Raw genomic sequence first — 23,987 nt, 5'->3', positions numbered from 1 at the left:
GCAAACTGTGCACTGAGACGGGGGTACTGTCGGGCCACCTCATGCAGAGACTGTTGGGAGAGGTGGTCTCTGCACTGCCCTCCCTTTTCAGGGAAGCACTGAGCGAGAGGAAAGCCAGCAGCCCTCTTCACCTCTATGAATCTCAGCGGCAGTAGAGGGGAATCAGCTGTACGAAACATGCATCAAGGTTGTGCACAGAGGTGCTTTGACTGGACTGAAGGAGTCACACTGGTCAGGGCTGTTGGACTCTTCCCCACGAGGATGCTGGAGGTCCTTATACAAACTGCCCATCGAGAAGCGCACAGTTGATCTTCAGTGGCGGATAGTGCATGGGGCCGTGGCCACAAGCAGATATGTGGCACACATCGACCCCACTAGGGGCAGGGAGTGTATCTTCTGTGGCGAGTATGAACACTTGTTTTTGCATTGTCGAAGACTACAAAGGTTGCTCTCTCTACTTAGAGCCTGGTGCAGAGGGTTGGGCGTTACATGGGCAGAAAGTCTTTACATATATAAACCAAAGTACGTTCTACTAAATTTTATAATAGGTCAAGCCAATCTTGCTATCTGGCAAAAAAAAAAAAAAAAAAAAATACAGGAAGGAGGCACTCAGGAGGCGGAAAAACTGCTAACTGCACTAGTTAAAGCTAGACTCAAAATTGATATTTTTTTTTTTTAAAAATGACTCGTAGGCTGCAGGAATTTTGGGAAGTATGGGCAGTTGGGGAGGTTTTATGCTCTGTAGATGCAGGAGTTTTAAGTTTTAATTAAAAAAAAAAAAAAGAGTGGGATGTGAAATAGTTTTCCTTTTTACCTCGTTTTTTACACTTTTATTATTTATTTATTTATGGCATTTTAGATAATGAAAATAGTTTTTTCATTATCTACTATGTCTCACAAAAATTTGGTCAAATCTAAATGACTAAATAAAAGGACAATTTAAAAGTCAAAGTCTTTCTCTCTCTCTCCACTCTCTCTCTCCACTCTCTCTCTCCACGCTCTCTCTCCACGCTCTCTCTCCACGCTCTCTCTCCACGCTCTCTCTGCCTCTGTCTTTCCACACTCTCTCTGTCGGTCTCTGTCTCTCCACACCCCTCCTCCCTCTCTCTCTCTCCCTCTCCACACTCACTCTCTCTCTCTCTCTCTCTCTCTCTCTCTCTCTCTCTCTCTCTCTCTCTCTCTCTCTCTCTGGTGCATGCTGGGAGTTTGTGAGCGAGCGTGGCGTGTGAGCGTGGTGTGAGAGTGAATGAACTTTTTTCTATCTTTATATAGATATATTTCTTTCTTTACAATTTGGAACTTCAGAGCACAATCACTGGGTGAGCGTGTGATAGTATTATCAAGGAAGCGGTGTTATTGTTTTTTTTTTTTTTTTTTTTTTTTTTTTTTTTTGCTGCGGGGAGTGTTTGATCTTGTGGCGGGGTGTAGGGATGGCGGCTCACCTGAGCGGTGGAGCACGGCCTCTCTCACTCCGTCACGGGGTGCGGTGTGAGGTGAGCTCCGAGGTCTCGCTGGAGCAGGTGCTAATGGCGGTAGGGGAGCTTATTAAATGTGAAAACATTGTGGCGGCATCGAGAATGAACAAGGCCGTGGTTATGTTCGTGAAGGAGAGGGAACTCGTGCACCAGCTGGCTGAAAACGGAATAAAGGTAAGTGGAGAGCTTTATTCCGTCACTCCGCTGGGGGCTACAACAGTTAAAGTTACGGTTTCGAATATTCCGCCGTTCATCCCTAATGAGGATATCGAGCGGGAGTGGTCTCGCTTCGGTAAAATAGTGAGTGGTGTGAGAACGGTTCCGTTAAACTGTAAATACCCCGCGCTGAAGCACGTCACCTCTTTCAGGCGCACAGTGCTCATGTTTCTGAATGAACCCACGCTGGATATTTCATTCAGAGTATGGCATGAGGGAAAATCATACATGCTGTACGCCAACACTTCGAAAGCGGGGACATTGGGCACAAAAAGTTTGCGTGTCCACATAAGAAACAAGACGGAGAGGAAGCGGGGCCGAGCGGAGTCAGGGTGGAGAAGCAGGTTAATGTGAGCAGTGTAGAGCAGTCAGAGACTGCTGGAGGACAGGACACTGACCAAACCACTGCGGGGGTAATGGACCTGATAGACCTGAGCAAACAAGGGAGGAACTAAGAGAGGGGTCAGATGAGCTGACTCCTGGAGGGAGAGGCCCAGAAGTAGAAAGAACTCAGGAATCTATAGTACAGGCACAAAAATGGAGCAGAGTAGGGGGGTCAGACAGCACCAGGGGTGCGGCAGTGGAAAGGGGGTCAGACAGCACCAGGGGTGCGGCAGTGGAAAGGGGGTCAGATAGCACTGGGGGTGCAGCAGTGGAAAGGGGGTCAGATAGCACCGGGGGCGCAGCAGTGGAGGGGGGGTCACCTAGCACGGGGGGTGCAGTAGTGGAAGGGGGGCCAGACAGAAAACGGGGTACAGCAGTAGGGGGGGGGGTCAGATAGCATGGGGGGTGTAGAAGGGGAGGGGGGGTCAGAAAACATGGACATAGCAGACAGTAGTGAGAAGTCAGTAAGTCTTCAAGCAGAGCAGGAGAAGGAAGTGGAAGAGGAGGAATTCCAGGATGACAACCTCTCCAATATCTCAGACATTAGTGGATCGCAGTTGGGGGAAGATCAAGAGCTCTATTCACTAACTGAAATTGTGGGATTTCTGGATGACACATTCGGCAGACAGGTTGAGATCAAGGATTTTTTTTTCGGATACTGACAAATTTATTGCTTCAGCAGTAAAGTCACAACGTACAGCACAAACAGGTTGGGGAAAACTCTCACAAACAGGTTGGGGAAAACTTATGTATTCTTTATTTGTAAAAGTAGTAAACAAAAGTAAACTAAGTGGTAGGGCGTGACACTCCTTGGAGAGCTCATCTAGGACAGTGAGGTCAGACCTGCGTGGAGAGCGCTATATAAACCACCGTTGACAAAAAGGGCTGGAGATTTACAGTGGAGAATTGTACACAGTATTGTGGCAGTAAATATTTTTATTTCTGTTATTAACCCCAGTGTAAGAGATAACTGTCCTTTTTGTTTACAGAGGGAAACAGTCTATCACTGCTTTTTAGAGTGCTACAGACTATAGACCGCGTTTCAGCTGTTACAACAAATGTTCACAATGTTTGGAGAAAAGTTTTCCAAGCATTTGTTTATTTTTGATTTTAGATACAGTCAGAATGGGAGAAGGAAATGTCAGCTGTTTAACTTTGTACTAGGACAAGAAAAATGGCAATTTATCTTAGCAGAAGAAACAAAGTAGAAAAGTCATTAGATTGTGATGCAAACACGGTTTTTGTTAGTATGGTAAAGGCCAGATTAAATATCGACTTGTTGAGGAGTTCACACGTATAGATGTTTTATGTTCAGTAGTGGAGAATGCTCTTATTTTTGGGACTGTGTTGGGTTAAATCATGTTTATGCTTGTATTTTTCTTTATTTATTTTTCTTTTATCTTTTACTTTACTTTCTTCTGTATTTTTGGAAACAGAGCATCAAGCTGTAAATAACCCTATTTTGATTGAATAAAGAGGTATTGAATCTCCCTCACGTTCTCTCTCTGCGCATGCGCAGTGGAAGAGTGAGTATAGGGTGTAGAGCGCGTGAGAGTGGTTTGGCGTCTTGCCAAAGTTTTTCACGAGTTTGTCTTTTTTTCTTTTCTTTCATTTAATTTATTAAATGTCTAGTTATTAATATAGCGGTGGTTGGTGAAAGTTGAGGGTGGGAGAGAGTGAGCAGGACGCCATGGCCTCCGAGGCCAGAGACGAGACGCTGTCTCTCCGCCATGGTGTCAGGTGTATACCGGTGAATGGAGAACAGGTGGAGGAGGTTCTGCTGACAGTGGGAGAGCAGGTCGGGTGTGAGAACATCTACTCCGCCTCCCGAATGAACAAAGCGGTGGTAATTTTCCTAAAGAAAGAAATATTCTCCAACACGCTGTGTAAAAGTGGAATATGGCTAAGAGGTGTCATGCTACATGTAACCCCTCTTTCTGCCCCTGCAATGTTTATCTTTAACATCCCCCTCTTCATTAAAGACGAGCTGATCATGAAGGAGCTGGCCCGCTTCGGAAAGTTCGCCGGCCCCATGACGGATAACCCGCTCGGCTGTAAGAACTCCGCGGTGAAACACGTCCTGTCTTTCCGGAGACAGGTTTATATGTTTATTAACAACTGTGGCCAAACACTGGATATAAACTTCAAGTGTAAACACGGTGATGGCAGCTACACCGTCTTCGCCACCACCGAACGTCCGAGATGTTTCGGGTCTGGGGAGATCGGACACAAACGGCTGAGCTGCTGACGCAGAGCGGTGCAACCGGGGAGCTCCGGGGGAGACACGGCCGGGGTACAGCAGCAGCGCGGAGACAGCCAGCGGGGTGACACCGGAGAACAGGAGCCTGGGGCAGATGGGGGTAACGATATACAGAGGTCACAGCAGGATGAGGTCAGTGACGAACACACGACCACTGAAATTATCACAGGACCCAGTGATAGCACTGACACCCGTGTCCATGATAGTAATGAAACCAACACTGCAGGCAGAGTCCATAACAAACCCTACACCGCTATCATGGCAGAGACCATGATTCTGCACGACAGCAACAGAAGAACCCACAGGACAAGAACATTGAGAACAATAAGGGTGAACTGGAAACTACAAGGGGGGTCGAACAGCCAGAACATTTTTACACAACAGAACAGATAAACTGGTTCTTGGAGCAGACTTTAGGACAAAGTGGGGTCGTACGAAAAAACTACTTCCCGGACAGAGAAAAATTCATAAAATCGGTTAAGCATACAACAACAGGTGAGAATCTGAAGTGCTGTCACCAAAGAGACGTTTCAGACTGAGGATATGGGCAGCAGACGCAAGGAGAGAGGAGGAGAGTGAAGCAGGATCGGGTAAACTGCCTACTTCCACTCTTTCAGAACAACCTGAAGAACTGTACACCACAGAACAGTTAAACTGGTTTCTTGAACTAACAAAAAGAAAACGTGACGTCTTGCTGACAAATTATTTCTCGCACAGAAAAAAATTAATTAAATCAGCACAAAAGAGCAATAACAAGTGAAAACCTGGATATGTTGTCACCACGGAGACGGTCCAGACTGAGGAAATGGACATTAGTCGCACAAAGTACTTTAACATAAAGACTTCTTGCACATTATATGACCACAATGGACTAATAGTAAATTTGAAAAGTTTTTGAGTTGAGGGTGTGGGTGGAGTGGTGAAGGGGGTTCTTTTCTTCTTCTCTCTTCTTCCTTTTTTTCCTCTTCTTTTCTTAAATGGAAATAATACTTTAAAAATGTAAATATAAAACAAAATTGGATACAATAGGGGTGTCTTAAAAGACAAAAAAGTCTCTCTCTCTCCACATACACACACACACACTCTCTCTCTCTCTCTCTCTCTCTCTCTCTCTCTTTCTCTACAACTCGCGTTAAAACAAATGGTTATGTGACATGTAATTTTCCATTGAATTTACCCAAGTATGTAGTATAATGCCATTTATTCAGCTGCATTTTTGGGAGGTACCTACATAAGGTACCCCGCTACAGAGTCACGCTCTCATGCGTTCTCTCTCTCTCACACACACACACACACACACACACTGACTGAGTGATTTAACATTTTAACCTTTTAAATATTACAAGGTTTTATGGCACAAAGCTTTAAATATTAATTGTTTAGTATTTTAAAATCAATCATAGTCTGCACTGTAGTACCGTGTAACTTCTAGAGTTTAAAACTGGCTTTGTCGAGTCAACATCAAAGTTCATCCATGGCTTTTAAACTTCTATATATCATTGTTTTTACAATAGAAAAGTCAGTGAAAAAATGGAATTGAAAAGAACAACAAAAAAACGAGACAGTGATTTTCCCCCCAAATCCTCAAATGTCCAGTTTCTGTGAGCCTCTGCCCATGACAGCCTCAGATTCCTGATCTTGGTTGATGTTTTGTGCATGCTGAGATGTTTTTCTGTTCACCACTGTCTTAAAGAGTGACTAAATTTTCCATTGATTTCTCTCATCAAAAAGGAGCTTCCATCCACAGAACTGTTGCTTATGCAATGTTTTTTTCTCTCTTCATCACTCTGTGATATCACACTTATTCTTCATCCTGATGTTTGATGTGAACGTTATCTGAAGCTCTTGACCTGTATCTGATTTTATGTATTGTGCTGCTGCCACAGGCGTTCCTATTAAAGTGGACGGTAAATGTAAATACTCAAACATGCGGTTTTCATTATGCACTGATTTGATTTTGGAATACTTTGCATGTACAACAGAGTTTTTCATCAAGTATTTATAAGTCTGAAGTTTTCTTTAACACTGCTGCTGTATGGGAATGGACTACAGTCCCCTCCAGAACTATTGGAACAGCATTTATTGTTCCTGTAGACTGAAGACATTTAGGTTTGAGATCAAACGTGAATATGAGAGAACTTAATATTTTAGCTTTTGTTTCCTGGTATCAACATCTGGATGTGTTCAACAACCTAAAACATTCCAGTCATTTCTGATGGGACTGTAGATTAAAACTGTTTTTTACGTAAAAGTAACATAAGTTATTTGCTGCAGAAATCCCACCACACCACAGCCACTTACTGTATATACAATGTAGCTACTGGAGCAGACTGTGGTCTGAACAAAAAGTGAAGGTCCATCCCAAAATGTTATTAATATTATTATCCATTCATCCATTTTCTATAGCGCTTTTCCTTACTGGGTCGCCGGGAACCTGGAGCCAATCCCAGGGAGCGTGGAGCACAAGGCAGGGTACACCCTGGACAGGGTGCCAGTCCATCAAAGGGCACACTCACATACACACTCACACACCCATTCATACATTTGGACATGCTAATCCGCCTACCACGCATGTGGAAACCGGAGTACCTGGAGGAAACTCCTGCAGCACCAAATCATCCCCCAACCCTGGAAGTGTGAGGCAAATGTGCTAAAAGTCCCTTATTATTATTGTTATTATTGTTATTATTTTTGCTGTTGTTATAATTATTATCCATCCATCTTCTACCACTTACTCCTTTTCAGGGTTGCGGGGAATCCTGGAGCCTATCCCAGGACCATCGGGCACAAAACAGGGGACACCCTGGACAGGGTGCCAATCCATCGCAGGGTACACAATCACACACCCATTCATATACTACGGACACTTTACACACGTCAATCAGCCTACCGTGCATGTGTTTGGAAACTGGGGTAGCCGGAGGAAACCCCCGCCGCACGGGGAGAACATGCAAACCCCACACACACATGGCCCCGGTGGGACTCGAACCCCAGATCCTGGATGTGTGATGCGAACGTGCTACGCTGTTGTTGTTATAATTGTTATAATTATTATTGTTGTTGTTGTTGTTAATATTGTTGTTGTTGTTATTGGTATTATTGTTGTTGTTGTTACTATTGTTTTTATTATTGTTTTTATTATTAATAATAATAGTCATTGTTGTTATCGTTATTATTAATATCGATAACAATTATTATTAACTAACAATATTATTATTAACAATATTATTAATAATAACAGTCACAATAATAATAATAACTATAATAATAATATAAAAAATTAAAATAATTTTAAAAAACAGTAATAACAAATTAATAGCGATAATAATTATCGCTATTTTTTGTTATTACTGTTGTTATTGTTATTATTCATATTATTACTATTGTTTTTATTAGTATTATTATTATTATTAATATCGATAACAATAACATTATTACCAATATTATTATTATTAATAATAACAATAATAACTAATTAAAATAATTTTAAAAAACAGTAATAAAATTATAATAATAGCGACAATAATTATCGCTTTTTTATTATTGTTACTGTTATTACTGTTATTATTGTTATTATTGTTGTTATTATTGTTGTTGTGGTGGTGGTGGTGGTTGTTGTTATAATTTGGAAAGTTAAGCCCTAAGTCACTTGAAACAACCAACCAGCCATTTCCTAATAAAACTTCATATTAATGAATATGACAGTTGGTGCTCACACCAAATACTGACTGGCTTTATTTTTTCACAGAAAACTACAATTTAAAGTTGTTGTTTGTTTTACTTTTTTATGGATATTAAAAATATAATACATCTTGGAAAAAGTATGTAAGTTGTACACAGGCGAGCGTACGAGCTTACACATGCATACACAAGCTGGAATGTTATATGGTGACGAAATGGTTAACAGAGAAATCTGTCTTTATGCTCCTCCTCTTTCTCTCTCACATACAAAGTCAGAACGCCACTCCTCATTTCGGAGATAACGAACCTCAAGGTTAAGTAAAAGTCTCACGCTCTTCGTTTTGAGTTCAAGAAAATGGCCGAGGCCAGAATTTTACTAGATCGGTTAATCTGTCTAGTGTGTCTGGATCCCCTGACGGATCCAGTAACGACCGACTGTGGTCACAATTTCTGTATGACCTGTATTAATGAATACTGGGATCAGGAGGATCAGAGGGGAGTGTATAGCTGTCCTGAGTGCACAGTCAAGTTCACTCCGAGGCCTAATTTACGAAAAAACATTTTGCTGACTGAAGTGAGTGATTCAGTGAAGAAGACTGTCCAGGGTGCTTCTCCTGCTCACCGTTACGCTGGACTCAGGGTAAAGCAACTCACGTTTTAATACAGCAAGTCATAATAATAATCACTTTCTGAACTTCTGTGAACTTTAAAACACCCGACATCCAGTCTTTTAATAAGAACTTTAACCCTTTATCTGCACTTAATATTCACCCGCTGAGCTCATAATCTCATAATGCATACATAATGTAATGTAATGTATTTTCCTCAGAGAAAGGTAAAGGAGGAACAGATGAAATTCGAGGGGAGAATCCAGGAGAAGCAGGAGAAGGTGCAGGAGCTGAGACAGGCTGTGGACACTGTAAAGGTGAGCAGAGAGCAGTGACAGAGACAGAGCTGCTCTTAGAAACATACACAATATGGACAACGAGTCATTTAGAGGCCCAGTAAGAGACGGAATGATAGATGAGCGCGCGCGCTTGTGCGTGTGTGTTTCTGAGTCTCTGCACTCTCCTGATCACATTTACCTCAGCGAGGAATGTTTTCTGATTGGCCAGTTCAGATTTGAGCGGGATAATCACTCTGGGGAAGTGGGGGCTTGGGGGGAGGTTAGACCTGCAGGAGGTGAAATTTAAAGCATTGCATTTTTTTTTTAACGAATCATTAGTGACTAGTTTAATTTTACTCACCATTTTATTTGTGAAAGCATATCGACAATATTAATTAAAGTAAGATTTACTCTAAGGGGGGTTTATTACATTGTTTAAATTTGGGAGGGAAAGTTGGTTTATGGCAATTGGAGAATGAGTATGGCTGTGAGTATATAAAATACACCTAGCTTTTAAATCTTTGCCCGTAAATTACTGTATATTAGTCATTTACCGGTAAACAAATGCTACTTTTTAAAAATAGTTTGCTATTTTTTCTATTTACAAAGAGTCTTTCAAAAAATATATATATTTTAATCTTCTTATGATATGTCATATAAAGCTACACATTTCAGCCTTTTTAACCAGTGAAGGAACAGAGATATTCAATTTAATGTGTCAGCAGGTAGTCTGGATTTAGTCCCCTCCCCTCGCTCAGCCACTGTGCTGCTGCTTGTACTCGTATGGGCGGGGTTTAGAGAGAGAGGTGTGTCTGAAACACATGTATGGGCGGGGTTTAGAAAGAGGGGTCATTCGGTTTGCACATCATTAATGCTTTACACAGCGAATGGAAGACATCTCGGGAAAACTTCTAGTTTAAACAATACGGCGATTCTTTTAAGCAACACGTTAACATTTTTACCCTATAAGGATATTTGTTTAGAAGTCATGTAATACGCTCGATTCTTTTAAAACAGATTTAAAAAAAAAAAAAAAAAAAACACAACAACGCTTTAACTCCTAAACTTTTTATTCAAAAGCAAACTGGGACTCCCTAAAAAGGTAATCAACATTTGTTTTCATTTATTTCACAAAACAAATATTCTACTCATATATGTACACATTCCAAATATCATGCTTTTTCTAACAATGACTACGTTTACAAGGACAGCAATAATCTAATTATTGACCTAAATCTAAAGTAAGGTAATAATGTGATTAAGGTGTTTACATGAGTCGCTTTTAGAATACTCCAGTCATGTACCCGTTTTACATGTTATTGATCATAATTAGATTAAGAGCCCGAGTCATTACGTCACCGCGCCACGCCGTCCGACGTCCCTCCAGAATTTCACGTATCAACATACAGTTCGTCTTCGTTATGGTAAAGTATACAGTTTTGGGTGTTTTTATTTATTTATTTATTTATTTTTTACAAACGCTTTAAGTGCAGTTAATTATTTGTCATGCTATACGTGCTAATAGACAACTGCTTGAAGCGGCGGGTGTGTCCCAAATCGCGTAGTTAATGTTGTGGATAAAAAATGTCATAAAATAAACATAAGGGAGACCTAGCATCCAGCAAAAGGGAGAAGAAGAAAAAACGGGCACCTAGACACATAGAAGCCGGATTAGGCGGACATTGACAAATTGGAATTACACTTTAAAGATCTTTAAGAGCAGTAGTAGTCAAAAAAGCCCAAAAGAGGTATACGAGCTGAGCTGAGGAGTGCTAATACACACACACACGCTCGTACAGTCAAGGGCGGGCAAGTAGACACAACATACACACACACACTCTCTCTTTCTCATACACACACATGAATAACTTTAATAATATCTTATAGTAATAGAGAAACTCTATAAAAAACAGAATAGTAGGATATGCAGGACAGTAGAACTGTAATGATATTAAGAAGTTGGAAGTACAGTAAACCGCTTTTCAAGTAGTATAAATATATATAAAATAAGAAATAGTGCAAATATGAAAATAAATTATAAACGAGAAATACAGGAAAAATAGAAAAATATAACTTACTCATGATTCAGATGGTGAAGATTCTCGTCTCGCAAGGAAAGCCTTAATTTTTAGAGAACCATGAAGAGAGCCAGTTATAAGGGTGGCTGGGTCAAACTGCCCCCCCCCCCCTCGAGATAACGATAAGACCAAGGTCCCTCCCGGTTGTTTAGTCGTCTTGTCTACGTCATTTTATTTCCCTAGGTAATTGAGAATCCTGGTTTCTGACCACCTAGGTAAATGAGAATCCTGGTTTCTGATTCTCTATGTAATTCAAAACGCTGGGTTTTTATTTTCTGGGTTATTAGAAATGCCTGGGTTCTGATTCTATGTGTAAGTGAAATAGGCCTTTTCTGGAAACATATGGGTTATCTACTGTGTAAATACAGTATAAACACTGGAGCTTAAGCTCAGAGTATTGGGATCACTTCTGAGAATTCTCATTGGTGTGGATCTCGTGTGGTGGAATGGAACAATAAAGCTGGACCCTTGTTTCTTCTCACTCACCGCTGGTGTATTTTTTCTATCTCCAACTGGGCTCAGAGGTAGATGTGAGTATTGGCTTCTAAGTTGAATTTTAAATGTTTTTGGGTAATAGGCTAAATTTGAGCCAACATTACCGTCTATACAGTAGCCGAGATACATGTATTTTTCCCCACTACAGGCCTATAGTAGGAAAGTATGCGATTTGGGACACAGCTGAACTGTTTTGTTCGCCGTAAAACGTAAAACTGCCGTGTGTGATCGTGTCCTGTCGCAAAATGCGGTGAAAACTCGATGAACGACGTTCATAATGTGATTAAGGTGTTTACATGTCACTACTACACGTCCATAATGCGACTAAAACAGGGAGTACTCCACCTGTCTTAATTAGATTATTGCTTACTTCGATTACGACCTTAATTAGATTAAGGTAAGTAAAAATTGCTGTTTACATGGTAGTTTCTTAATTAGAGTATGGTCTTAATCGTATTAAGAGTGGAGTTGTCCATGTAAACGCAGTTAATGTGTTTACACAAACGAAATAACCCTACACAGTAACACGAACACATGCCCAATATTAAACATTGATGTGCTTTTCAGACGTATTTCACCCCCCAAAAACCAGACTAACAAACACCTTTTTTGGGAGGGGGTCTACTCCCCCAAACACCCCTCTCCACCACAGCCCAGACACAGGAGCCAGATCGACCCACTGATACTGTCATTAGGGTTACCCCCACCCTTGGTCATAAATTAAGTGTACCTACAGAAACTTCGGCCTGAGAAGCACAAAGGGCCGTAAATAAGCAACACACTACTTTGACAGTTTGACAGAAAGTGTATGATAGTACTATTAACATATTCACTGCCACTTGTGTGTCCTGATCACAGGTCAGTGCTCCCAAATTCAACAATGGCAACTTCAGTCCTTAATTCCTGTAAAATCAAAAGTTTGAATATAATAAACATATATTTACAAATACAGAATTATGTTGTGCTATTTGTAATACCAGTAACACTATCTGGATCTATACTACATGTATCCTACTACAGTAGTGATTTTCAAGCATTATAAACAGCAAGAGTTTCATACCGTGTTAGCCTTGTTTCTGTTTCCGTCCATGACCTATTAAAAACATTATTATTATTATTATTATTATTATTATTATTATTATTATTATTATGAAGTCTTATGCACAAAAGAGATCAACGCAACACTGGCTCAGGGAATGTAAAAGGCATAAAAACAAAGATACTACTGTACCATGTTTACAAAGTAATGGAAAACAAGCCAACTTAGTTCTTATTAGTCAAGCCATAAATATGACATAACAACAATACTTATAATGCAGTTTTTAAGGTTAATGTTTAAAAGGGCTGAGACCAAGCATTAACCAGTGTACATCTACCTCTGCTTCATATCTTAAACAGTAAACTAAACAAGGACAAGTGACATTAATAAAGCCTTGTACAGAGTGACAGAATTTTGGCCCGATTGGCACACGTTACAGAAGCACAGACGATCTGCATTGACTAAATGCAGTGGACAGAATTTTGGCACATATTGAGCTTTGTACAAAGTTAAAACCTTTACTTGTTTTATGGAGTAGCTCAATCCGAATATATAAGTTCTATAAGCATAATTCCTAGCGGCTAACTGGCTAAGATGAGCACATTATAACTCACAGCATAGCAGACATGAACTATGTTGTTAATTCTAATAATTTAGTGATTGAGCACCATGTCGCAGTTACAGGCATTAGTTTTACAGTTTGCCCTTTACATAAATTTGTTAGTGAGAATGGCACAAACACTTCTCTTATCGCACTCTCTCTCTGTCTCTCAAGCTGTCGCTATCTTTCTTTGTCTGTCTCTCTTTGTCACTGTTTCTCTCTCTTTTTGTCATATCAGATGATTATTTACTTAAACAGTGGTATGCATTATTTCTGTGATGATGCATTATTTCTTCTATGATCCACCACAAAACAAGGAAAAAACAGAGGCAGGCCCTTTATTCCTGATAAAGCGAGCTGTAAAACCTAAAACTGCGTTATTGGAACCCAGAGCTATCACAGCGGCTCTAAGAGCAGACGAGTTTATTCCTGACTTTAAACATTAAAATGACAGCAACACACATTAAATCCCTATAACAACATGTGTGTGTATTGTATTGTATTATATTATATCATATATAGTAAGGAAATAGCCCGTGAGGGGCGGAGCACAGACACGCAGGAGACATTGGATGCAGTGATCAAGGGATTAAATTAATTCTTTCTTACTCGGGCGGTGTCGGAAGTGAGGGGGTGCGAGTGCGTGAGGGTTTGTGCGAGGCTGGCGTGGCAGCGCTAACCAGGGCGTGTCGGGATTTCCCTGAAGTGTGAAGGCTTTCTCGTGCCATCGGTAAACGCTGCGTGCGAACTCACCAAGCTGCGTCTTCGTCTGCACCCGAGCCTTCTGGAAAGTAAGAGAGCGATTATTCCGCATGGGCGGAAGAGCGTCCTGTTATACCCTTTCTCCGTCTACTGAGTGGTGGAATTCTCCCGCCCGACTCCCCAATCGCCGGCGGGGGTTGTGTCGGCGGCTCCGCCAGATCGTGACGGGCCTTCCGGTTGTCGTCGGGTTTGACGCGAGGCTGTCCGCTTCGTGCCTGCGCCGCAGTCGGGGAAGGAGCAACTTTCCTACCATGCGCTCCAGCTGTCCGTCCGTCGCGACAATATATATTAAATCACATCACTCACTGTAACTGCTTCCTATTAAAGCATACACTTGTAAAACTGCATTTTTACTGCTCTTTAATCTCTCACGTGCACTCTGCCTACCCCCTGGAAATTAAATCTACAAGCCTGCAGGCCAAGGCACATGCGCAATTCATTTACCTCCTACAATTCACTATGCACATGGATATTGATTCAACATGATGCAATTTTTTCTAACCAAACTACTTTAAAAAATAATTGTTGGTTTTAATCGTATGTACAACAAATTGCTTTCTTACCTGAATCAGCTGGATTGTTTTAGGTGGTTTTCCAAAATCCCTCAGTAGATGTAGGGATATTGTCTTCGTTCACGCTGCTAATTCCTTTGAAAGACATTTAAATATGAAATTCAGCTCAAAATTAACACAAGTTAACCTTTATTCTTAATATTTTAAAGTTTGTATAACTTTTTTTTTAAAGGTCTCTGCAAAAAAAAAAAAATAAATCCTCCCTTCCCTTCATATTTTTAACCAATAACACACATCCAATCTAAACACACTTGCTGTTATTCACTAGGCCGCAAAAATCTACCCAGCAACCGAAGGTCCTCACAACAAAGGTTATGAGGTCAGTGACCAGTGTTTATGATTCTAAACAGTGATCATTGATCACACTGACACCTTCTGGTGGGTTGTAGTGTTTGTTTTTTAATAACACCTGGAGAAAAGGTGGCCCATGTCAAGGTCCTCACAAGTGTACAAATGCGTGTATGTGTGTCCTAACAGCTCAGTGCACAGACAGCAGTGGAGGACAACGAGAGGCTCTTAACTGAGATGATCAGCTCCATGGAGAAGATGCACTCGGAGGTGACGGAGCTGATCAGAGCTCAGGAGAAGGATGAACTGAGTCGAGCTGAACGACTCCTGGAGCAACTGGAGCAGGAGATCACTGATCTTCAGAGGAGAGTCACTGAGCTGGAACAGCTTTCACAGACAGATGATCACCTCCACTTCCTCCAGGTAACACTCACTGTCTCATACACACACACACACACCCCTGTCGGTTTAATCACACGTATATTTCTCCACCTTTATCCTTCTCCATGATGTTTTTCTTTCTCTCTGTAGAGTTTTCAGTCTCTCCATTTCTCTTCTGGATGCGATTACTCATGCAAGATCACTGTCAATCAAGATCTCTCATTTGATGGAGTGAGGAAATCTCTCTGTGATCTGAAAAAGAGAATTGAGGAAGTCTGCCAGGAAGAATTCACCAAAATCCCTGAACATGGTGAGAGAAATTGTCCTACTGGGAAATCTTTACTTTCTCTGCAGCACGGTAGAGAGACATAAAATTTCCCAAAAACACACAGAAATGATTTCCTATGGGAACTTCCTGTTATTTCTGCCCTCTACTGGAAAGATGATTTTATACAGTTACACTTTTTATTCATGTCTTAATAGTGTAAATGCTTCTGTTTTATTTTCAGTTATTCTACTGTGAATAAAGCACAGAGGACACACACATTTATTCACACCTTCCTACAAAGAGAGAGGGACAGAGAGTTTATAAGTCATATGAATAACATTTATTCAGTCATAACATTTATTCTGTAGTCATTAGTTACCAAAGCAGCTCTCTGCTCGTGCTCATGTTATTAATAAAGTTTATTTCTCCGTCATTCAGAAGGAAAAAATCTAATTTAAATCCCACACCTAGAGAATGTGTTTTCTAAAATAAAACACTGATTAAACATCAGACATAAATTTTATCACTTTAAACCAGATTTGTCAAACTCAAGACCCGCGGGCCACATCCGGCCCGCAAGATCATTTTATATATCTTTTTTTAATATGAAGCGCCAGTAACACAAAAACTACAAATCCCATAATGCAGCGCAACAGGCTACCTGCCATGATTCCCGCGTCCATTGCGTCAGATCGATCAAGCGTCTGCTGGCGTATAAAACCCTAATTTCAAGTTAAGCTAGCCCTTAACAATGGCCAAGAGAAAAGTTGATTCTGAAAACAGAGCCTTTCAAAACCGGTGGGAGGCTGGGTACATGTTTACCGACATTGCTGGTAAACCTGTGTGTCTTCTTTGTGGAGCTAATGTGGCTGTAATTAAGGAATATAATCTAAAACGGCAGTATGAGACAAAATATCAGTTGAAAAGTTGAAAGTTGAAAAACAAGGCAAAATCACAAAGTGAAGCTGCTGTGAAAGCAAGTTTTATTGTGGCAGAGGAGATAACCAAATCAGCCCGGCCATTTACCGAGGGAGAGCTTCTGAAGAGCTGCATGATGAAAGTGTGTGACGTCTTCTATCCAGACAAAAAGCAGGTGTTTGCAAATGTAAGCCTTACCAGAAATACGGTTGCTGATCGGGTTTGTGAGATGGCCACTGATCTGAGAACACAGTTGATTGAAAGAGGCAAAGACTTTGTTGCATACTCCCTTGCTGTGGATGAAAGTACTGACATGACTGATACTGCACGGCTGGCCATCTTCATTCGTGCAGTGGACTCCAGTTTGTGCGTTACAGAGGAAATACTGGACATTAAAATCGATGCATGGAACAACGACAGGAAAAGACATTTTTGAAAACGTACGTCAAAGTGTAACCGATATGAAACTGCCTTGGGACAATCTTGTTGGACACACAACAGATGGAGCACCAGCGATGTGCTGAGAAAAAAGTGGACTAGTGGGAAGGATGCGGTTAAAAATGCAGGAGGAGAACTGTACTGGTGAGTTGACAGCATATCATTGTATCATACACCAGGAATCACTTTGCGATAAAGTCCTAAAAATGGAACATGTAATGAGCACTGTAACGCAAGCCGTAAACTTTATCAGAGCCAAAGGGTTAAATCACCGCCAATTTCAGTCTTTTCTGAGGGAAATAGATTCTGAGTTTGGCGACTTGCCTTATCACACAGAGGTGCGGTGGCTAAGTCGGGGAAAAGTTCTCAATAGAGTTTTTGAGTTGGGCGAGGAAATCTGTCAGTTCTTGGACAGTAAAGGAAAAGAGTCCACACTTCTGTGGAATGAAAAGTGGAAATGTGAGTTGGTGTTTTTGGCTGACATAACTAGTCATCTCAGTGTCTTAAACCTTCAGCTCCAGGGACTGGACCGCATGATCAGTGATATGTAAGATGGAGTGAAGGCATTTCAAGTGAAGCTGCGCTTATGGGAGACACAAATGCACCAGTGCAAATTGTCTCACTTTCCCTGTTGCCAAGTAATGTTGAACCAAGTCAGCGCCATGGTGTTCCCAAATGCGCACTTTGCTGATAAACTGAGCGCACTTCGTACTGAGATCGCACGGCGCTTTGGTGACTTTGAAGCACAGAAAAGTAATTTTGAGCTGCTTCACAACCCATTTGCTGTCGATGTGGAAACTGCTCCTGTACAGATTCAGATGGAGCTGATAGACCTGCAGTGTAATGGGACACTAAATACAAAGTACGACACTGGGGCTCGCACAGTTCACTCACTTCATTCCTGATGTAATGCCCCAGCTCCATCTACATGCGGCTCCAACCTTGTGCATGTTTGGTAGGACATATCTGTGTGAGAAGCTGTTCTCTGTGATGAAGACTAACAAAACATCACACAGGAGTCATCTCACTGGTGAACACCTTAAGTCCATCCTGAGAATCTCCACAACCCAGAACCTTACCCCAAACATAAATGAACTTGTTGCCAAGAAAAGATGCCAAGCATCCAGCTCTGACAAAATGGCATAAGTGCAAAGAAAATGAAATGTTTTGATTTATTATCTTAAGTTTTACTTAAAAGCACAATTTTGATTTATATTTTCAGGGTTTTTTTGCAGCATGTTGATATTTTGAATGTGTATAATTTTGACAGTACCTATTTTTATGGAGAGCAATATTTTTAAAGTTATTTAAAGTTTATTTATTTTGGAATAATATTGTATCCTGTCTGTTTCGATTCATATTTATGTTCAGAAAACATTGTTTTAGTCTGTTCAATAAATGTTCATCCTGTTCGGCCCACGACCTAAAGTGCAAGTTGAGTTTTGGCCCCCTGTGCGATTGAGTTTGACACCCCTGCTTTAAACTGTTTCCGTCTTTTACACCACTTGATTTTTCCTTCTCCATTTTGTTTGTGTGTCTCCACAGCTGCAGCAGTTCAGATCATTTTACCCTCAGAACCAAAGAGCAGAGAAGATTTTATGCAGTGTACGTGTAAAACACACACACACACACACACACACACACATACATAAATACACACACATACAAAACACACACAAGCATAGACACAGAAACAGAGAGACACACAAATACATAATGACACACACACAAACACACACTCTGTCTCACTCTCCACATAAATATATCCTGTGATTAATATCTAACATGTTCACATTTGTCATGTGTTTAGACTGATCTCGGAGTTCCAGCACCCTCCAGAATAGGAGTGTATGTGGATCACATTGCAGGAACTCTGTCCTTCTACAGCGTCTCTGACCCGATGACGCTCCTCCAGAGTCTGCACCACATTCACGCAGCCTCTATACGCTGGGTTCACGCTCCACTGGTTGTTTGATACAGTGAGATTTTGTGATCCATAAGTTTGTGTGTAGTGTTTTATGTATAATTCCACACGTTTCCGTTCTACACACGTTTCTGATTTAAACACACACACACACACACACACACACACACACACACTCTCACACTCACATACACACACAAAACATACACGCACAAACACACACAAGCACAGACACACACGCAAACACACAGATACAAATTCACACACGAAAAACACACTCAGACACACACAGAAACACAAACACGCATGCACACACTCAGACACACAAAAGCATAGACACACAAAAACAAAGAAACACACACACGAACACAAGCGCACTCACAAACAAACACAAAAACATGCGCACACACACTGTCTCACTCTCCACATAAATATCATAAATATATATAATCTCCTCCACAGAGATCACACCACATTCAATCAGCCTCTATACGCTGGGTTTATGCTCGACTGTTACGGATCAGCTTTTGAGATTGTGATCCAAAATAAACTGGTGGTGTTGTTTATTTTTCTTTGTTAATATGTTCATATGTTCATACTTTTCATTGTTTCTGAATATACATTGTATTAAAAATAATACAGTTGAGTATGATTCTTTTCATTTCAAATGTCCATCTTCACTGCATCCAGTCTAGCATACATGCACCAAGTGTAAAATATCATTAAAATATGAAATCCTTTATGTTTGAGCTTCTCATCTAAAATGGCGTTTGTAGATCATTTTTTTTGTATAACAAGCCATTATACATATCACATGACTAAAAAGTTTACAGTGTTTGTTTCATCCCAATAAACTGTATAAATGTTTTCTTCACTGTCCATCGCTCTGCATTGCAGATTAATCCACTATATTTGTTTACAATGATCTGATTGTGTATGTGCGCTTCACAGTGCTTGATCATTAATTATTACATTCTGATTTTCTACAGCAAAGATACTAGGAGATATCGCTGTTCACAACAAATTTATTTACTCTAATCCAAACTAGTCATTTTAGAATATATAATAATTTAATAATGAATTATCTGTATGATACTAAATACTATTAGTTTTATTATTCTTATATTATGTATGTGTGTGTTTGTTAATGGGAAATTTGTTGCATGTAAACACCTTATTCAGAAAATCCACTGAAAGGAGACATATGCACATATTCAGTCCACAAGGAATTGTGGGTACTAACAGATGCTTAACTGTTAGCTAGGTATTTAGGAATACTTACAACAACCGTGCATACAGGAATATTCCGATGCCTGTACACATAAAAACATTGTATTCGAAATACGGCTGCATTACCCGAGTATCCACGTTAAACGGAATTTGATGTACAGGTAAACGTAAATGTACTCATTGTCTGACTCACGCGTTCTCTTCATGCCTTTTGGAGCCTGGCCGACATTATTGGCGTTAACGCTACTTAGCGTTACTGTTACGTTACTTAGACTAGCATTAAAGCTACGTTACATAACGATACACTCGCATTAATGTTATGTATCTTTAGACCTTTTTTTTAAATCTTGAGACTTGTCGAGAGAAAGGACATTAAAGTAAATTTACAGTATCACTCATTATAAACTTCTAAAGTACACCAGTACACTAGGGTACAGGGAATTTGACTCGTTGTTGGGCTTACAAACATTACACATTACAGAAAGATAAAGACATGAACATAGACAACACTGCTAATATAACACATTTTCTGTGAACACAACTGGATACTGTACACTATACAACTGTAAATAAAGAAGAATAAATCAATCTAATGTGATGTCACACCACAGGACGATTTAACTGCAAGAGATATACATGGTAACTGTGCGAAAAGAGAGGCATTATACTTTAAAAGGTTAAGGGTCATGAATGGTTCAGACATTTGTGAATTGTTAGTCTGACTAATGTTGGATGTGGGTGTGTGCATATATTCCTGATCTTTGTGAGCTAACTGAAAGTTTGGGTGTCTGAGGTCACCTCTTCTATTCCCAGGTACCACACCCTTCCCTTAACTCCGCCCGTCAGTTCGCTTCTGCTCTGGACAGTCTCTTGCAAAATGTCCAACTTTTCTGCAGTTGTAACAGTTTAATCCTGGTCCATAGCCCTGACGGCCGGGTCTTCCTCGTCTGTGTGCTTTTGGTTTTCCTCTCCATCTTTCTTTCCTTTGCGTCTTGTAGGAGCTTCTCTGCAGGGATTGCATACATCTCCACTTGTGTGAGGTTTCTGGTGTCCCAGGCGATACATTGTTGTTTGATTATAGCGGCAATTTCTGGTTTCATGCCGTTCATAAAGCTGTTTCTGAGATGTGCCTCCCATGCTGTGACGGCCACCTGCCCATCTGCCAGAGCGTCAGGTTTCTCCAAGCCTGAGTTTGCATCATGGATCTCAGTGAGCCTGGACAGGTACTGTGATACAGTCTCTGAGTCTTGCTGCTTGCACTTTGCTATTTTTGTCATGTCCATTCGCACAAGAAAGGTGTTTGTCAGCCTCTGCTGGAGCGCCGTGATTTGTGCTCTGTACATTGCGTTGATTTCATCATCCCATTGTGGGTTGATCAGACCGACTGCATCCTCCGGGAGTTCACGTGAAACCTTGACCCAGTCTGTGCCAAGTTTTGCCATGAGCAGTTGTCATAGTTCATGAGTGGTGGGTCTGAATTCTCTGCGGATATCTGAAGTTCCTCCCCAAACGTTCATCCTCCTACTTCATGGAGAGCTGGCAGATGAGTCATGCTGCTCCTCATGTCCTCCAATGTCCAGGGTCTCTGAACTATCATAGGGCCTCCTTCTCTGGCCACTTCTAGCATTGGGGCATTTACCACGGAGTGCACTGACCCTTCTCTGTTCGATTTTGTTGGTCTGTAGCAGGTGCCTCTGAAACTGCAGGTTCCTCCCTTCTTACTGGCTGTGGGCGTCGTGGTGGAGTCCAGCACACTGAGAAACAGATGGGGGTCCTGCCTGGCATTTTTTCTCTCTTTTATGTGCCTCACTCTGCCATTCAGCAAATGCCTTCCAGTCAGCCAAAAACTGCTTGCATGCATGGATAGCTCACTCTCTCACTCTCTCTCCTAACTGTCTAAGTCTAAAACTACCTTTTTCTGGGAAAGCACATTCTTTAACCCATACACCATATTGGTTCAAACGTCCTTCACCATAATTCACACGCATAAACATGATATTAGGACCAACATATGAGCTTTGCTACATGCCCCCCCCATTTTATATTTTTCTTTTACAGCTTCTATAATTTTCAAAAAGTTTTAATCAATTTAACATGCTATGAAAATCAAGTGAATATGCATTTTCCCCAGGTCATAAACTCACACTCAGCAGGAGAATCCAAAATAATATCCAGAAAAAAATCACAAGGCAATGAAGGGACAAAATATCAGTCACCAGATGTTACATCAAAACAGGAGCACTAGGAAAGAGGCAAAGACAATTCACAGGCAAACACCAACTAAACTACATTACTAAAACACTTCACATGCTTTATATAGCATGGGAACAGGAAACAATCAGGGTAAATGAAGCAGAGCTTTTAAAATTCAGGAAAGGGCTCTCTCTAATGGCGTGAAAGGGAAATGTCCAGGCAGGATGTGAAAGACATTGCAGTCATGTTAAATTGATGGGTCTTATATTGCCTAACTGCAGCTTGTCATCATAAACATACACATAGAAAAATAAAAGATACTGTCCTCTCATCACTTCTTTACTGACTTGCTTTGATGGAGCTGCTGGACACGGTCAAGGGAAGAAAAAGTCAAACTCTTGCAGGAAATCTTACAAAAGTCATCAAAGCAGAGATTTCTGCAGTCAACATGGAACTTCAAGAACATTGGCTTTTTTTCCCCAAACTAAATATCAGCCCCTCTGATTCCAAGTCTCTTACAGTACAACATTGTTCAACAATATCTACTACACACTGCTGAACTTTTAATGCTTTTCAGAAGGTTTTGGAGCACCTGCTTGCTGAGTCCAGCCTGCAAGAGCTTGTTGAAAGACTCTAGAGAGCATTCATGCTGGTGAACAGGAGGCTCAGCTGCTGGGCTCCATGAAATACAGGAACCTAGCAATATTCTCCACCTGGAACAAAAAAAAACATTGATGCATTTAATCTAAAATCATGTTGTGGTCTACACAAAACATTGGCTATGTTTGTATAGTCAGTTTACAATCTTACCTGAATCAGTGCACCTGAATTGTATAGTCAGTTAATAATCTTACCTGAATCAGTGCACATTTTTACAAAACACCTTAAAACTCATTTTTATAATCTTGTTTTTAACAAAACATTCTAGCTGTTAATCTCTATAACATGTAGCCACAAGAGGAAATCAATAGAGAAACTGATTATGACCTAAACTGGGCCATCTATTTACAATCACGGTAGCAACCCAAGGGGCAGAGACAGGAGCAGGAAGTGACAAACACAAGAACAGGAGTCTGAAGCTATCATAAGCACAGACTCACACAAACTGGACTGCTGAAGTCTGGAAAAAGACCAGGTCATATAGCGTGTAGAGTTAGCGTGAAAATAGAAAGAAAAGAAAAAAGGAAGACTCTAAATGCCTCCTATATGCCAGTTCACCTAAAAGAGCCATCTAGCATGCAGTGTAACTTTGGAATGTTCCCATAATGCACCTCTGCAAGCAAAAAAACCAAAAACAATAACAAAACATTTAAAAGTTTTAAAGGTTTTTATTTTTTTATCTACTATGATCGAAAAGTGTTGTCATTATCCGCTCCATAAACAGCTTCTGTTGACTTTTTGTCTCTTGGTGCTTGATTAAGGCTGAGCAACGTGATCTCTCCTGAAATGGGCAAGAGCCACACCTTACCAAGCACCATACCCTGCAAACAGTCCCAACTTGGCATGTTTTGTTGTTTGTTTTTCCCCCACTTACATTTCACAGTAACCACATATAAGTTACTTATTTCTTTAGCACTTTTGTAAACCCTTAAGTTTTGTTTCTATTTATCTCTGTACTTACTTGGCATAAAAAGAGAAACCCTTTATTAATCACTTCATTTATGTGATTATAGATGAAAGGTATAAATGGAGCCCCTTCTCCATACTCGGAGCGCCTGATTCATTCATACACAACAACACCTGGAGCACAAGAAAAGGGAAACACTTTAAAACACCAAACACACCCCTTTGAAGCAGTTCTTGCTGAAAGATACATGAGTATATCAGTTAATGCATTCAAGTTGTTATATTCTGTACTGTATATTGTTGGTGTGAAATTTGTGCAGTTTTACTCTAAG

The 23,987-nt window shown here is 40.6% G+C and overlaps 2 protein-coding genes across 4 annotated transcripts; both read left to right on the top strand.

Annotated features, from left to right (window-relative positions):
- Positions 1–1,139: 1,139 nt before the first annotated feature.
- On the top strand, positions 1,140–8,057 carry LOC128635298 (uncharacterized). 3 transcript variants are annotated; one of them, XM_053687473.1, is made up of 3 exons: positions 1,140–1,649; positions 6,742–6,982; positions 7,081–8,057. In XM_053687473.1, the coding sequence occupies exons 1-2, from the start codon at positions 1,431–1,433 to the stop codon at positions 6,973–6,975; spliced, it is 453 nt and encodes a 150-aa protein (XP_053543448.1). In that variant the 5' UTR covers positions 1,140–1,430; the 3' UTR covers positions 6,976–6,982; positions 7,081–8,057. The 3 variants fall into 3 exon arrangements, with proteins under 3 accessions (XP_053543448.1, XP_053543447.1, XP_053543444.1); XM_053687472.1 differs by having other exon boundaries at positions 1,141–1,649; positions 6,742–6,976; XM_053687469.1 differs by having other exon boundaries at positions 1,143–1,649; positions 6,742–6,971.
- Positions 8,058–8,160: 103 nt separating this feature from the next.
- Positions 8,161–19,545, top strand: LOC108260328 (E3 ubiquitin-protein ligase TRIM17). Its single transcript, XM_017460540.3, has 6 exons — positions 8,161–8,656; positions 8,846–8,941; positions 14,927–15,160; positions 15,269–15,428; positions 18,288–18,347; positions 18,553–19,545. Exons 1-6 carry the CDS (start codon positions 8,372–8,374, stop codon positions 18,555–18,557), a joined length of 840 nt encoding a protein of 279 aa, XP_017316029.1. The 5' UTR covers positions 8,161–8,371; the 3' UTR covers positions 18,558–19,545.
- The last annotated feature ends 4,442 nt before the right edge of the window (positions 19,546–23,987 follow it).

Source organism: Ictalurus punctatus, chromosome 2, assembly GCF_001660625.3.
Source record: "Ictalurus punctatus breed USDA103 chromosome 2, Coco_2.0, whole genome shotgun sequence".
Lineage (NCBI taxonomy): Eukaryota > Metazoa > Chordata > Actinopteri > Siluriformes > Ictaluridae > Ictalurus > Ictalurus punctatus.
Note: the sequence above shows the minus strand (reverse complement) of the source record. Positions and strands in the feature narration are given on the sequence as shown.